General features: G+C 44.9%; 1 protein-coding gene across 2 annotated transcripts in view; it reads left to right on the top strand.

Moving 5' to 3' along the window:
• The first annotated feature begins 5971 nt into the window (after positions 1–5971).
• Positions 5972–15435, top strand: part of LOC144475868 (irregular chiasm C-roughest protein) — a 226682-nt gene continuing 217218 nt past the window's right edge. For both annotated transcript variants that reach the window (XM_078192215.1, XM_078192214.1), the window contains exon 1: positions 5972–6910. In XM_078192215.1, the coding sequence (XP_078048341.1) occupies positions 6810–6910 (101 nt within the window). In that variant the 5' untranslated portion in view covers positions 5972–6809. The remainder of the gene's footprint in view (positions 6911–15435) is intronic.

Here is a 15435-nt window from a genome sequence, read left to right as displayed (position 1 = left end):
ATGAGCTTCTTATACAGTGGCGTTTATGGAAAAGACATCACCGTTCCAGCAAAATTGTTATTCTTAATTTTTGTCTGAACTTTCGTAGAAATGATTCACTTGACATATCTATTAACTCTAGTTCAGTATAACTTTATACTCAACGGTAATTTATTAAACTTTTAAATCTATTTCCATTTCTAACTAAAATTTTCTAAAAAGTATCTCGTACATAACAGATAATTACATTGCTTCTGTTAAAGTACAAATTTATTGTTAATTAATATTTAAATCTTAATATTTGGTGGATTTTAGTTATTTTCTTGTGTTAATTATCTTTTACATATTCCTGTAGCGACTCGTTTAAGATCAACGTTGATCTTATTGGACACGGTGCGGAACGTGACAATTGAGAACACCCTGCACAAACACAGATAAACCCATAAGTCAACGGCCCGGGTCGTGACGCAGTCATTAAAGCAGACAAACGATTAATTCTTCCCCGAGGATCCCGGCACGATCGAGCAGACACTTCGAAAAAAAGGTCTGTTCGAATCGAGATTCCCGCGCATTAACTTATCCGTGCCAAAACCGATTCGGAACCTGTTCTCTCGGGGCGTCGTCGTCACGTACGGGTGTATTGCTCATCAATCACGATGTTTCTCAGATACGTTATCGGCAGCCAGTATGGTAGCCGAGTGGCACGCGGCCGCGGCTCGCCATTATTTTTTCACGCCGTTGTACGCGCCGCTGTCGAGCACAATCGCGGGTCAATCTTAAACACGTCGACGGCGGGATTGTGCGGAAATCTCCGGCGCGATGGGATCTCCCGTGCGATCCGATCCGGAGCGGAACCGGGAGCCGGGAGCCGGGCGTCGCGATGCGGCGCGATGCATCGCTGCTAATGCAACGAGCGGCGCGATACGGGACGGTATCTAAAACGATCAACCCGGAATGGCACTGCGGGGCAGGACCGTTTTCTGGCCGCGGCCGCAGGCCAATTTAGACGCGGCGCGCGCGCGGCGTAGGACAAGGAGGAGGTGGAGGAGGAGGAGGAGCGCCGAGGAAGCACGGGGAAACAGTTTCCAAAGAAATCGTCGGCAACAAGAGGAAGTCGTCGCAGACAATAAGCAGTTTGAAAATTTAAACTGTACGAAACATTCGGGCGTCGCGAAGCTACCATTAAGCCGGGGAAACGTTGTCGCTCGAAGTTCTTGTAATATTTAAGAGGAAGCCAGCCTCCGCTGAATCCACGATATTTTTCCGGGGCGGACAACATGATTTCCTGGGGAAAGTGCGCAAGTTCCTCGAGAGAGTTCTCGTCGCGAGACCACGCGGCCCCCGGATTCGAAACGGCGCGGAGCGAAGGACGGGGTTGGAGGTGAGGTCGCAGCAAGAAAAGTGTTTTTCTCGATATTCGCGGCGGAGAGCGAGGCGGCAACGGATTGCGCAGGTTGTCGGACCAAGCTTACGTTAACTCAAATTTTCTCCGGCAGACGACGACGTCGATGCCGCCGCCGCTGAGGGGGAACATTATGCGAGATTAGAAAGAGGCGCGTCTCTATTAAGCCAGCAGTGATCGTGGCGCGACGCCGTTACCCGTTGCCGTTACTTTCGGGTAATTACTCGTCGTTTCACGCGGTTCATCGACTTCGTGCCGCTGAAAGCGATAGCTGCCAGCCGCCCGAACGATTTCCATGGGCGGGGGGGGGGGGGGGGGGGTGAGGACCCCGTGGTCGATATCCGGCGTCGCGCCGGTCGAACGCGTGACAACGGCGAGCATCGAGGTCGCCGTCGCTGATCAATCCATTAATACGGTACATTAGAAAATCAATTAAGCCGCAGCCCCGCTTAATCTCGTGTCCGAGGATTTACCGGCTGACAGAGATCTTCCACCAGGGAGTGTCTCTCGTTCCCGCGAGGCTGACGTTTCTCATCGTTCGAAGAAAACCGTGGAGCACCTGAAGGGGAGAAGTGACTTAACCTCGGAACCCCCTATCCTCCCTGTCACCCCTCCCCCATCCCGCGACCGCCGCTTCCTTTATCCTATACATTTTTACGATCCCGCAGGAGTCGGTCGCGCAGGCGTCGTTACTCTCCTACGAAAATAGAGGAAGGAAATCACTTCCTGCGCCGCGGTTCTGGAGAAAATGACCAGAAAAAAAGAGGAGAGATCGGAAATAATTTGACGCCTCTGCGGAGAGCGAACTTTAGGCAACTGTTACTGTTCGATCGGCTCGGTGTGCGTTCCTTAGACTGTTGCTTATAATAGAAGTCCGGAACTGTTTTTTATAGGATAATGGAGCTGGCTATAGTGCAGTGTCCAATTGCTGTGCCTTTGAACTATATATTTGACCGTAATTAATTGTATATTTGTTGAATAAGGATATTAAATTTTATTATCTTTTTATTTCGATTATTTCCGAATTATCGATACTTTCTACAAACGTAAAGTTAATTGTACTAGAAGCAATCCAAAGGCACAATAATTGATCATCCCACAGTAAAGGTTCCACTAACTTATTACTAATGAAGCTCACTAGAATAGAAAAAGATGGAATAGAGAAATACAACGCCTAGTATTACAAGATCATCGCTGCTACTCTAATTTAATAAATGACTTTCATAGGTGACGTAACGTACGTAAGTCATTATAGGCAAAGCATGCAAAATAATTAATGTCTTCATTTCACTAATTTGATTTAAGGTAAAATATTATTTTCTCTTTCGGTGGATGGGGTGCGTCTTGGAAGTAGTAACCTAATGAATATTTCAGCGTCGTATCTCGTTACTTATAAATGGAGGTAAATGGAGTAACAAGGATGAATTTCCTTTTCTAAATATTACGGTTTCCATCTTTGTAATATCATTCTTTTCTTCAATTCGCTTCCATTAATAAGAAACGCTTGACCAAGGATATTCTCTCTTATTAAAAATGTACTATTCTAATTTTAATTCTGCCCAAGATCACGGAGTTTAATTTCAGTAAGTACTGAAATTAATATCAGTACTTACTGAAATTAATGAAATCAGTATTGTAAATAATAAATTGTTTATCAGTAGCCTGCGGATTTTATGCATTTACAGCAAGATTGTATAGTTGCGATTTAAATTGATAGAAGCTGCCAAAAGAAATGAAACGAGTCAATGTACAATTTTCAATTCATTAAAATTACAACATAAAAAAACATTTTGTATTAACCTTTCATTTCTTGCAATCTATATATACAATTTCTATTTTTCACAAAAATTCGCAGTCTATTTATAACGTTTACAACTGCAATTATCTACGTCGGACGGCAAGTGCAGCAGTGAAAAATCGCTTTCGTATAAAAACGTTTAGCGTCTGTTCGAAAAATATTGAGCATATTCACGAAGATTAATTTCAATTAAAGTTGGCTGCCGGCGAATGCGGCAAAGGCCACCGCCGTCGGAGCGTTGCGAGTTCAGTTCCCTTGTCGCTCCGCTTCTTACTCCCGATATCTCTCTGTCTATGTAGGTGCGCTCAAACTTGGAAGATCCAGAGGGCTGAGTGCATCATTACGGATTAATATCCTCCCGAGGAAGGACGTAACCTCGTGCTACCGTTCCTCGTTATCACTGTTGGCTATGTCGAACGTAATGTCACCACGCGGTTTGCTCTATCCGTCTTGGAATTCCCCGGTTTCCGCTTTGGTCACTTTTCAGTCAGAATTAAACGGATTCGATCCAGATTGCCTGGTCTTTTATTCAGACCCGTCCGTCGGAGTCGCTCGCAGACGTCTCTACTTGCACCCAGCCCGACAGAGAGTCCTTCAAACGCTCGGAGAGTATACCATTTCTGCAATCAGAGCGTGATCTGCCGGGATTGGACAAAATAATGGGAACAGTTCAAATACCAGTTGAAGCAGTTTTCTATCTAAAACTTTTATATATAGAACTTTTTATATAATGATGATGGTCTACGCATCGATCATGACGTCGCGAACAATTTGATTATAAACGGAGAGAGATTTTGTCAACATTAAATCTACGGGGCAATCAATGCGTCTGACATCTTGTTATTTTTATATTAATGTGCGCTTGAATTAAAGAAATTTATTCAAATATTTTCTAGGAAAGACACTTTATGATTTCAATAATTCTTAAATATAAAATATAGAACTCGTCGTTTTGACCGGCACAATATATTATTGGATCAATAATATTGATCATAATTTACTATGCAAAGTGACCTGTTATCGGACAATTTTACTTGAAAATGTGTTAGAAATAAAGAATAAAATTTCTTGACTTCAGCCTTCGTTATCGAAGAATTATTTTTTGAATTCAGGTTCGCATGCCTCAGTATTCCCAAGTAAAACCGGTAGGCCATGTTCAAACGCGTCCAATACCACGCGTATACGCTAAATATTCATATCGTCTTTTAATTGTATAATTTAATATAATTGGAATCATCATTTTACCTTTTCATCACCGGAAAAACATTTTACAATTTTATAATCCCAACGAGAAACTCCTAAACAGTGTCTTTACTACTCCCTCCGTTCTCCGATACTTTCGTTACAGCTCCGAATGACAAATTAAGCCAGCACATAGTAGCATAGACAGGATCGTTCGAGAGGAAGATCTCCGAAGCTATGATTCCATCGGCGACCTTATAGATCCGACGATTTATGGGTGTCCGTTTTCCCTGCAGTATGAACGTGAAATATTCGGCGCCATCCAGTGCCCCGTTAACGGCGCAATATTCCCAGCAGACGGCGGGTTTCGCCCCTGTAACTCTCGTTATCATGTGCATGGCTGAAGCCGCACCGGAAAGTCTCTCCCATCGGATCGGTGATGTCTTCGTCTTCGTTCTCGACCCCGTAACCATCGTCTTTGTCGCCGGCGACGATTCTCCGTCCCCGACACGCTTGTCTGCCCGCATTCCTCCTGGAGAGGACGCATGCCGCAGGATCGAGCGGCGCGTGCGCGTGCGCGTGCCGATTCGCGTTACGCGCACGCTGCCAAACGGTTCCCGAACGCATTCAAAATTTCATGACGAGACCCCTCGCAGGTCGGACGCGTTCCGGATCGAAGGAAGCGGACAAGTATCCCTCGCCGCGAACGCCGGCAAATATTTGCCGATGGTAAACGTTTACCCTTCGGCAGAGCGAAACCTAAGCTCGGAAGACATATCGCGCTTAAGGCTGCGCTATTATACGAACAAACGTCTGCCGAGACCTGTTTGATATTCCTCTGCGCGGCGGAGACGGCCCAAGATTCATCCTCTGCGCTCTTTCCGTTCGGCGGGCCTCGTTAGCGCTGTCTCGAAGAACGAAGCGCCGGCGGAGAAAGCGCGCGTCGATCGAAGCGTTTCCCAATGGGGGGCGGGTCATTCGAAAACTGGCCCGGAGAAAGGGTAGCGGAAAAGGAGGTAAAGACGGACCGTTGCCCTCGGCGTAACCTTCAAATGAATCGCGTGTACCCGCGTAGTAGAGTCGCGTTCATCGTTGGGGGCGCATAAAGCGCAGAGGTCTCTGCACCTACGGCCTTCGTTATCCCGTACGTACGGATGTCCGTGGCTCCGTACTTAGCCAACATTTCACGAGGATACATTCCCGCAGGAGAGCAAGGCGCCTGCGCGGACGCGCCGTGCCTGACGCGGCTCTGTGTCTCTCCTTCGCTCTCTCTCTCTCTCCCTCTTTCTCTTTCGCTCCCGCGCTCTCTCTCTTTCTCTCTCCGACCGACCGTACCGCGTCGAGTCCCTACTGTCTCGCTTCCCTTTCGTTTGGATCGTACCCCTTGCCCTCTCTTCTCCCACCGCGAAGGCAACCCGCCACGCGACCGTAGCCCCCACCAGAAATGTGAGCGTGTGTCACGCTCCAGGTAGCTCGGTGCGTGCCTATTAGAAGGAGGGGGAAGGGGCGCGTGTGCCCTACGAGAAGTCGCGGGTGGGGGCGAGCTGCGCTGCCGGTGGTGGGGATGCAAGTACGCTCCACCGAGAACTCGCCAGTAGTTTCGTATCAACTCTCGCGCGAGTCGGATGTCGGCTGATCCATGTTGAACGAGCGCACGACTGCCGAAAACGACGACGTCCACACGTCGAGAAAATAAACGAGCCTCCAAAGGGACCGACAACGCGGAGGAGGAACTAGTTCTGAGTGCACTGTGCTTGAATTCCGCTATCTGCGACTGTGTGTGACCCAATGACCGACGTTTGATTCGACATCGCTCGTCGACGACGACAGATAGTGCGATTATTCTCCCGCTGCTTCGAACATATCGTCGAAGAGCCACGCGAGTGTGTAGCCGTGTACCAATCCGCGTATGTCGTGATGCTGCATGCTGACGGACGAAGATCAGCGGGGCTGCTCGACACCCTCGCGATCGCTTCCTCCTGACAGCTGCGTGCCTCGTGCGTCGTCCACGGTTGATGAGATAGTGGTCCTCTCGTTGGACAATGTCGCCGCAGTGATATTACAGTGCTATAACCAGCTGACCAGTGTTTTTACCACTACCGAATGGATTACCTCGCGGAGAAGTAGCGCACGGTGAGCCGCGAACAGTGTCTGCCGTAGTTTGTGATCCGTAGAAGTGTGACGTGCTACCCTACCAGCAATAACACGCACGTGTGACAGTTCCCGTTGGTGTGCAATCCATAGATCCTTCGGTGGGTGGAAGTTCGACCAGCGACCTCAGGGATTTCGATTCCGCTGGACGTTGCGACCTGTCCGTGTCTCTCTCTCTCTCTCTCTCGCGGGATAGTAATCTGGTGTCTGGTTAGTCCGTGGCTCCCTGAGCAATGTTCACATAGTGCGTTACGTTGATTGATAGTGACGATACCTGGATTCTTCGCCGCGATTGCCATGGATTTCTCCGACTTGGATGCGCCGGCGACCCGGCGCTCTTACACCAGGGATTTCATGGAGCTCCTTAGGGGACGATCGACGCAACGGGAGACAATCAGGTAGGCGAACTTTCCGTTTCAAGGATCACCGGGACCTTCGATCTTCCCGCTGTCACAAAACAGCACAGGGAACAATGTCGATCGTTAAGGCCAGTTTCGGAGTAATACGGTTAATCTCTAATCAGAAGGGAATAATTTCCAACGGTTCGTCGCGTGCACGGATTTCGATGCGAGGCTGTGTGCGGTTCGTGTAGAGTCAAATTCGGAGCAACGCGCCACCGGCTCGCGTGTTTACTCACACGTGCGATCGCTGACGTGGTTTTTCTCTGCCACGCAAGGGTGGCTCACCTCGGCACTGGGAAAAAAACCATTATGCAAAAGGAAAAAGCGATCGTCGCCCCGCGAGACCCCGAATACCACTCGAGAAACGCAGGCGAATTTCTCGTCGAGCTCTGATTTCTGGCGCGTACCGCGGCGTTGCTGCACGCGTGTCTGCGACACATATCTTAAAATATTCACGATGGGATCGATAGTCCACGGTTGTCGCGATTACGCGACTTCGGCCGACTACGTGCTTGCTCCAACTCGAATGGGGTTTCTCGATAATTTTGAGACTTTCAAGCGCTAATTTGGCTGAACGAAATCCAACATCGACCACTTGGCTTCCTTTCCGCGGTTGATTAATTTATGTGCAATCAAATTGAACGCGAAATACGATCGTATTTCGACGATGTATCGTATCTGCTAATTAAACAGTACGTATGAAGACTTAAAAATAGCGAATCAAAAGAACGTTTGGAACAAAGAAGGCATGGAGACATCTGTTTTCCCCGTGTGCCAAATTAAATGCATATACCTTATCGGAAAGTTATTGTATAGTTGAATATTATTACCAATTATTTTATACGGAGAGCTACGCTATAGATAAGCCTTGATCATGCTTCATAAAAATTGACGGCACCTCTCGATAGTGAAAATATGGCACAATCTATAGGCAATGAATATTCCGATATAAGACGGTAAGGAAAAATATCTAGAGTTACCAACGGCATTTTACAAGTTTACGCAGAGTTGGGATATATTAATAGAATTCACAATTTAGACGTTAAAGATAAAATGTTGTTGCTGTACATTAAAAGTACATACCTCTTAATAACACTACTTGACACGAAATATACATAAAAGGTTTCGTATAATTAATAGTACAATCGGGAGGGAGAATCTTTTTCCATTAAAAAATAAGTCGAAAATATAGATAGTTAGATATTACAGTTTATAGTTAGATATTGGATAAGTTAATTCGAAAATTACGCAAAGATACGCGCTATTAAAAAAATAGCGACTGACGCGTCTGATCATGACCAACCGATTCTACTTGTAGGCAGTAGCGCGCGTGTTACCTGGCGGACTCTCGCTCATTTTTCTCTAAAGCAAAGCTTCGAATGAAAATATTGTATTCAACATTTTCACCTTATTTCTTGCGTGTGTTACTAAATGGAGCACAATTTACTGTGGTTCACAAATTTGACGCTATCTTGCATCACACATCCTTCCGAAACGGTTAATTACCTCACAATAATTCGCGATCAAAATCAGAATGATTTTATGACAAATTTTGTCCAGCCATGCATATTGGGCGAATCGAAATACCGTGCGGAAGACAGGTGGAAATTAAATGGCGTGCGAGGGAATTTAGCGGCATTAGGCCGAGAAGAAATTGAAGCGGTCGATATGAGAACGTTTTACGGGGCCGTTAGATACGGCCGACGACAAAGACGTGCTTTAGATCGTTGCACTGTGATTAATGGTCATGTTAATGCGCGGCACATAATTAACAAGGAGAAGGATTTGTCGAAATAAAACGAGGAACGATTCCCCGAACGACGCGTTCTGCGTACCGGATGAGCACACTGGTGAAGATCCGTCGTCCAGATGTTCACGAAAGCCGTCGCCTTTCCCTGGTCGAGGGGAATTAAAATATTTGAGGGCTTGATTGCGCTGTTCGCGGAGTGATTTATTGTAAATGCTCCATCCGATAGCGCTTAATGTATTTATGTAAATGACAAAAATGGTAGGGTGCTTGTTAAAAGCGTCGGCCGGAATTTAATCAGCGGTTTGTTGAACACAGAAATCTACGAACGATCCATATTTCATTTTTATTACGAGCGCGAATTTTTAATCGAACGTGTATTTCATTCCATTACGCCGGTAGGTAGGAATTATTTGATTGAATCGAGCTCGAAAGTTCTTTTGCTAATTGATTAATAATAGATAACAGCGAGTGACATTTATTATACGTTTGAGAATGGAGACTAGCCAAGTGCTTTGTGTGCAACGATATGCACATAGCGTATCTAAAATCGTGCATCTCACTTTTACTTCTCACTGTTACTTTTAGGTTAAATAGGAAATATACAAATTGCATGTACTTGTAAAATTTATCTTATCAATAGACACACACTATTTAGAACCATAGCTCTTCAGGAATACTAAAAGCTGCAATCTAAATATATATCAAAAAAATAATATGATAAAGAAATGATTGACAAATTACTAATTCAATAATTTTAATAATTTACTAAGCAGAAATTTAACACGAACTTCAACAAAACTATGCTAAATGAAAAAGAATAGCTAGATTTTATTTTATTATGTCAATGCAAGGAAATAGGTGTTCACAATTTGGTAAAAACTCGGTGACTATAATTCGACCTATAGGCTACGGAAAATAATAAAACCGTCATTAGACAGTGCATTAGGGGAGAACGAGCCTTATAGAGTCGTAGGGGTCTCTAGCGTCCGTCATTTTGATAGAATTTAGGATTGCGTGTTGCGGATGGGAAACGGATCGATATGTTCTGCGTGTTGTTGTCATCGTCGCGGCGGGGGTTACAAAGATTTTGTAATTACGTGTGGCTAGAGTGGAATTTACACTTTTCATTCTCGAAAGCAACGAAGCAGTTTCGTGTCGCGACCGTTCTTTAACTTGTTGCTTGGTACTGAACTTTGCAGTTGCTCCGACGCAGGGGCCGCGGAATTTTTCATTCACGAGTGCCTGGAAATGGTACCGGCCGCCTCCGAGTCGCGCGGCCATTAGTAACGGATCGCCGGCAAACGCAACGAACGACAATAAATTCCTGGAATTGCCAATCTTGCGAGGCCAAGGCAGACCGCGGAGGTTCATAATTCCCGGCGCGAAACTTGGTTCGAAGCAAAAGCTCGAACGCCCGTGTACGATATTCGAAGCAGGCAGGGATCGCGCGCGAGTTGGGCGCGATCAAAATCCTGCGATTCTCGACGAAGTGTTAATTCGATGGAACGATGACAGAGGCGAGAGCAGAGGGCTCGCCGATTCGGACTGAAAGAGTATCGCGCGAAAGCTAGACATTCTTCTTCGAGTTTTCATAATCAGAATAGAAAGACAGTTCGGATAATCCAAAAAGTAATAATTGCTTAATCAATGTCGCCGACAGAGCGACCATTGGTAGTTAAATCTCGGTCGCAAGAGAATTTAATATTTAATCGCGCGGACCGCAATTACGATGCGTTTTACATTCCGACTCGTCTTGTTTCAACGTCTCTATAAACATGAAAGTCCGACGAAGACTGGACAATCTTCGGCCCGGAGTGTGCCAGTGTGTCCATGAGATATTTAACGAGGTTTCAACGACGCGTCGACCGACGATTGGCCGTGTAATCTCGTCGTAAAGATACAGGATTATAGCGCCGAGATAGTAAAAAAGCCGCGAGAAGACTCTCGAATAATTTTTGGAACAAAGGTGGGAACACGGAGCTGACTCGACGTTCCTCAGAGCGCCGTGCCACCTCGACAGGACGGATCGCCCGGTTTTTACGCGGGGTCACGGATGTCAATGCGTCCTTTGCGTGGCGCATTTGCCTAATGCTCGAAATCCTCGTGACCTCGCGTCTCGTAATCCGAGCGTGTATTTTAATTGGCTCACCGCGGCTACATTTTCCATGACGCGACGTGAAATAACGTCAGAGAAGATGTAACTGCGGCTTTAACTCCTTCGTTACGCGACCCCCAACCTCCTACACAGCTTACTCTCTCTCCTTCTCTTTCTTCCTTTCTCTGTGTTTCTCCCTTTTTCTCACTTTTCCTCTCTCTCTCTCTCTCTCTCTCTCTCTCTCTCGCTCTCGCTCTCTCTCTCCCCTCTTCACGACTTTACCCGCTTTTCTTCCTATCTATGTACGAACGTTCATGCATGCATATACTCTTGAAGCGGCCGAAGCTCTCGCATTCGCGTTTCATAATCCTATGGCTTTAATCGTACCATTGCGGAGGAGTTTGCCGTGGTACCGATATCCACGTGCGCCTCTCGACCCGAACGCGAAAACGAACGAACGAACGAAGATAACCCAATTTTCGTGGCCGCTACTTGTATCGACGCGCGATGCCGCATTAGCCGTGTTCCACCGTTCTCTCTCGTCCCCCCCTGTCTCGTTGTCTCTGTTTCTTTATCTCTTTCTTCCAATCTCGCTTTTCTATATATTGTTTCGGAGGTTCGATACCCGTGAGAATGTAGAACATGGTTATAGGAGATACTGACCTGGTCAGGAGGCATGTATCTATCAGGTTAGCGTTCTTGCAGCGTGTGTGCGCCAGATATATTGTTTGATTAAGTAACTGATAGTCCGGGGATTGTTGTTTCTTCCGACGAATTCGATTATCTCGGTTACGTGTGGCAGGGGTTGAAAAGATCGAAATGTTTGAGGTTGAATGTCAATACAGCGACGACAGGGCCGTGTATCTCGTTCTAGATATAACCAGATATGAAATTTTATTACGTCAAAGTAAAAGATCGGGTTATATACATTTTTCGTTTCATTGGAGTATCTGATGCATGTATAGTACAATTCTCCGAGGAGAATATTTCTACTACTTTCACCGCGATTTCTTTCGATACTTTTGATTTCAAATATCGTTTCTGGAACATCGCTTCATGCCATGCGGTTCCTCTATCTGCACAATCATTTTACATTATTACCTTCTTTCACTTTTCTATAATTCTGTGTGTGAAACTGCAATGAAATCTTGGCAACTGTCATCTCGTAACAGGCTACCCACTTTATCATTTAAAACGATCTAATGGAGTCTGGATTACCTTAAAATGAATGTATACGCCAATTCTATATACAGTTTTATCAATTCTAATAAACATTTCTCAGCAGATTATGCATTTATAACAAATACTAATAACTGAAATATGATATTGTGAAAGCATTGAAAGAATTACTAAAATTGTTGCAAGTAATATTCGTTTCGATTTAAATTCCTAGTTTCTTGCACTTGATTTATTAAATTTTTCTTTTTAACGAAAATCCAGAGTCTTTTTATCAGTTCTTTTAATATACGAAGAGTGGGAACACGTAATCAAGAAAGAAACAATTCGATCATATTTACGATGTTTGCTCGATGCATAACAAAGCTGTTTAAACGAACGAAACCGCACGCAGTAATGAGAATTCTCAGTTACTTCGAAATGATGAGTCGCGTAGGACAATCAAAGTAATAACAGCTAACTTCTATCTCGTCGGTATTCGAGCTCGATCGTCAATATTTTCATTTCATTCGAACGAGTACGAAGCGACTTCGTCGAACAGTACCGCGTGCCGGGGGAAATGCAAAAGAAAACGGATTCGAAGGGGGGGTGGTAGAGAAGATCGAAGCAAGCGGAGGAATATTACAGCGACATTTTAACGGGCAACAGAGACATTCGGTTTGCTAGTTGAAAATTCGAGCCCGGATATCTTCTCGTTCCGCGGAAGTGCGGTCGCGGGCACCGCGGAACGATGCAGAACGGTTGAATTACCGTGGCCCGGGTCCGGGAGCTAGCGCGCGGTAGCAATTTCAAATCGAAAATAATCCTTTTATTACCCTTTCCCGCGGATTCGATGGAGTTTTCCGGCGGGGGGGGAAGTCTTTCGAATCACGCGTGCCAGAACGGGAAGAGCTTCTATCGCGCGTATACGACCGTGTTTGTCCTAATAAAACCCCGACCGGGAACAGGCTGGGAGCAGGAGACCGGGATAGAAAAGGGGTTAGGGAAACACCTCGCGGTGTTATACAGCGTCGAAAGTTTGACCTGGTTCCGTGAAATTATCCTGCCATTTGGCAGCCGAGCTGCCAGGCTACGTCTCGCCGTAAAACTCCGCGGAAAGAAAGAAAGCGCCGTTATAGGATGGCCGCGTTACGCCAGACCGACACCAGAGCAAGAATCGTAAAGAAGCATACGTTGTCGTAAAGCTAATACCCTGCCGTGGCAATTTTTTCGGTTCAGGCCGACTGAACCCCCTACTGTATTTTGTGTGCCTCGAGTTTTACTGCGCCCGAGGGTGGGCATGGGCCAGAGTTTCCCCGTACAGGCACCGATCTTTCCGACACTCGGGGGGTGATGATATCTTCTTCTCTTTCCCTCGATAACCGTATTAATAATGTGACATTTATTTTGACTAGGTCCCGGGATACATAATTCAAAATTGTCGTGACTTCAGTGATTTTCAGACGTTTGAGTGCCTTTACAACAGTTTAGTTTATAGTTATAATTAGTAGTTACTAATATAGTCGCGTGAATTGGTTAAGCATATTCGGTAATTAATTAATATTTCTTACATAATCTACCTAATGCAATCAATATTATTAACTTTGAATAAAAACAAAATTTTACTGTCAACATTATTATAAGAGACATGCTAGAACTATACACTCAACACAAATTCGAATAACATTTGTAGATTAAAAAATATTGATAACCAGTATTTGACCTGAAAATTGTAACGGATAATTAATAAAGTACTAATCAAATTAGTTTGAAACCAATCGTAGTAACAGACGTTGTTCGACATTTTGATCACCAGCCTGGCCATTACTGCAAAGCAAAAGATGATCGAATGTTAACGTTTGCAAAGTCTTCGAAAAATAAATCGGCGCGTAGCATCTTAGAGTGCAAGGGCGGTTAACGAGAAAACGTGGTGCATCGATCGTGCCACGATTACTCAAATTATGTAGTTTCCAACTGCGTAAGCACGCGGAGCGTGATTAACACGGGTTTAATTCGCCTTGGCGTGCCCCTTGTCGAGACGCGACGCGCGGTTTTCGCTCATAGCCGGTATCGGAACTGCAGAAACTACCGCAACCGGCTGCGAAACATTCCGTCCAACTAGATACACATACAGAGGAAATTCGACGGAACGCAGGACGGAAACTTGCGCCGAATTATGCTGCGTTATCGATACCCTCGAGAACAATCTGGTCGAAAGTTCGTCTCCGGGTGTCAATTCCGTCGGACGGGCCGATGAAATTACGGGAGGGAAGTGTTCGCGAATTACTCCCCGTCAACGAACGTTGCTAACTAGTTCACGGGGAGAACTGGAAACCGGACGGGGAAAAATCGTTCGAATACCTGATTAACTTTCGCCACGATCCTCGGGTTTCCAGTTCTTTCGGTTAAGAAAAAACGATTGGTCGCCGTCTGTCGAATTTCTCGTCGTTATTTATTACACTTCGCGGTTCAATGTTTCATGAAATCATCGTTATGTATAATAAATCGTGCGAGCTTTAATTTCCGAGTCGCTGCAACAAACAAGAATTTCATAAGCATAATTAAAACCTGTAACACTGGAAACAGAACTGTGTTCGATTTTCCGCGATCGAGGCTTTTTACGAAAGGAATCTGTTAAATTAAATTCTGGAAATACTCGCAATGTTTTAGCGAAACACGTTACAAACTCGCTATTGCATATATATGTTTGTTCTCATTGCGTATATTAGCGGAGCAGTTCGAGTTTTATTTTAGAACGCATCGGCGGATTGCACGAACACGCTTCACTTCACTAGCAGGATATAAACAAAATAATAGAATAATAAAGAAACCGGTCTTTGCTCAATTAAAGAACACAAAACGCCTTTTCCACGCTGCGGACGCGGCCATTTTGAATTGCCGATCGCACGAGATAGCAGCGGTAACGAATCTTTGAAGGCAGGATCTCTTAGAAGAACCAGTTTAGGTTGTGCCTCGACATCTTCGACGATTTCTCTTTTTGTTAATTTTAAATACCGTCCACCTATTCCTTTAACAGTAATTGGATAGTGGACATTTATTGTTCGTACATTGTCATTTTCTATTCCAGACGCGGTTTGCATGTCTGAAATGACCGCAATTTTTCGTGTCGGGAATTTTGTATCAACGTTTTAAATGGTATTGAATAATGTACAGCGAAATGAACATTTAAACGAATCAAATATTGAATCGACACTTCAAAAGCGGATGTTATTTTCGATATTGTGACAGCATCGATCTTTGTACCTATAGACAGGGATACCACCCCTTTTGTCTTTTGACAGAAATTGTGCCATATTTCAGCAACGGACAGTATGTTAGATGTCGTCAGACCTTACTTTCAAGTTGGATGTTATTCCTGTGGCACATTATTTATTTTACAACTACCGTAAATATAATTGTTTTTTATTATTTATGTTTTTGATTTCCGAAATCAGGACAGGGTTTTGAAATTTTCGGGACTCAGTAAAAAGTTTTTGAGATTCCTGAGATTTTTTGAGGTTT

The sequence above is a fragment of the Augochlora pura genome, chromosome 10 (genome assembly GCF_028453695.1).
Source record: "Augochlora pura isolate Apur16 chromosome 10, APUR_v2.2.1, whole genome shotgun sequence".
NCBI classification, from domain to species: domain Eukaryota; kingdom Metazoa; phylum Arthropoda; class Insecta; order Hymenoptera; family Halictidae; genus Augochlora; species Augochlora pura.
The sequence above is the reverse complement of the archived record's forward strand: the minus strand, read 5'-3'. Positions and strand labels throughout refer to the sequence as shown.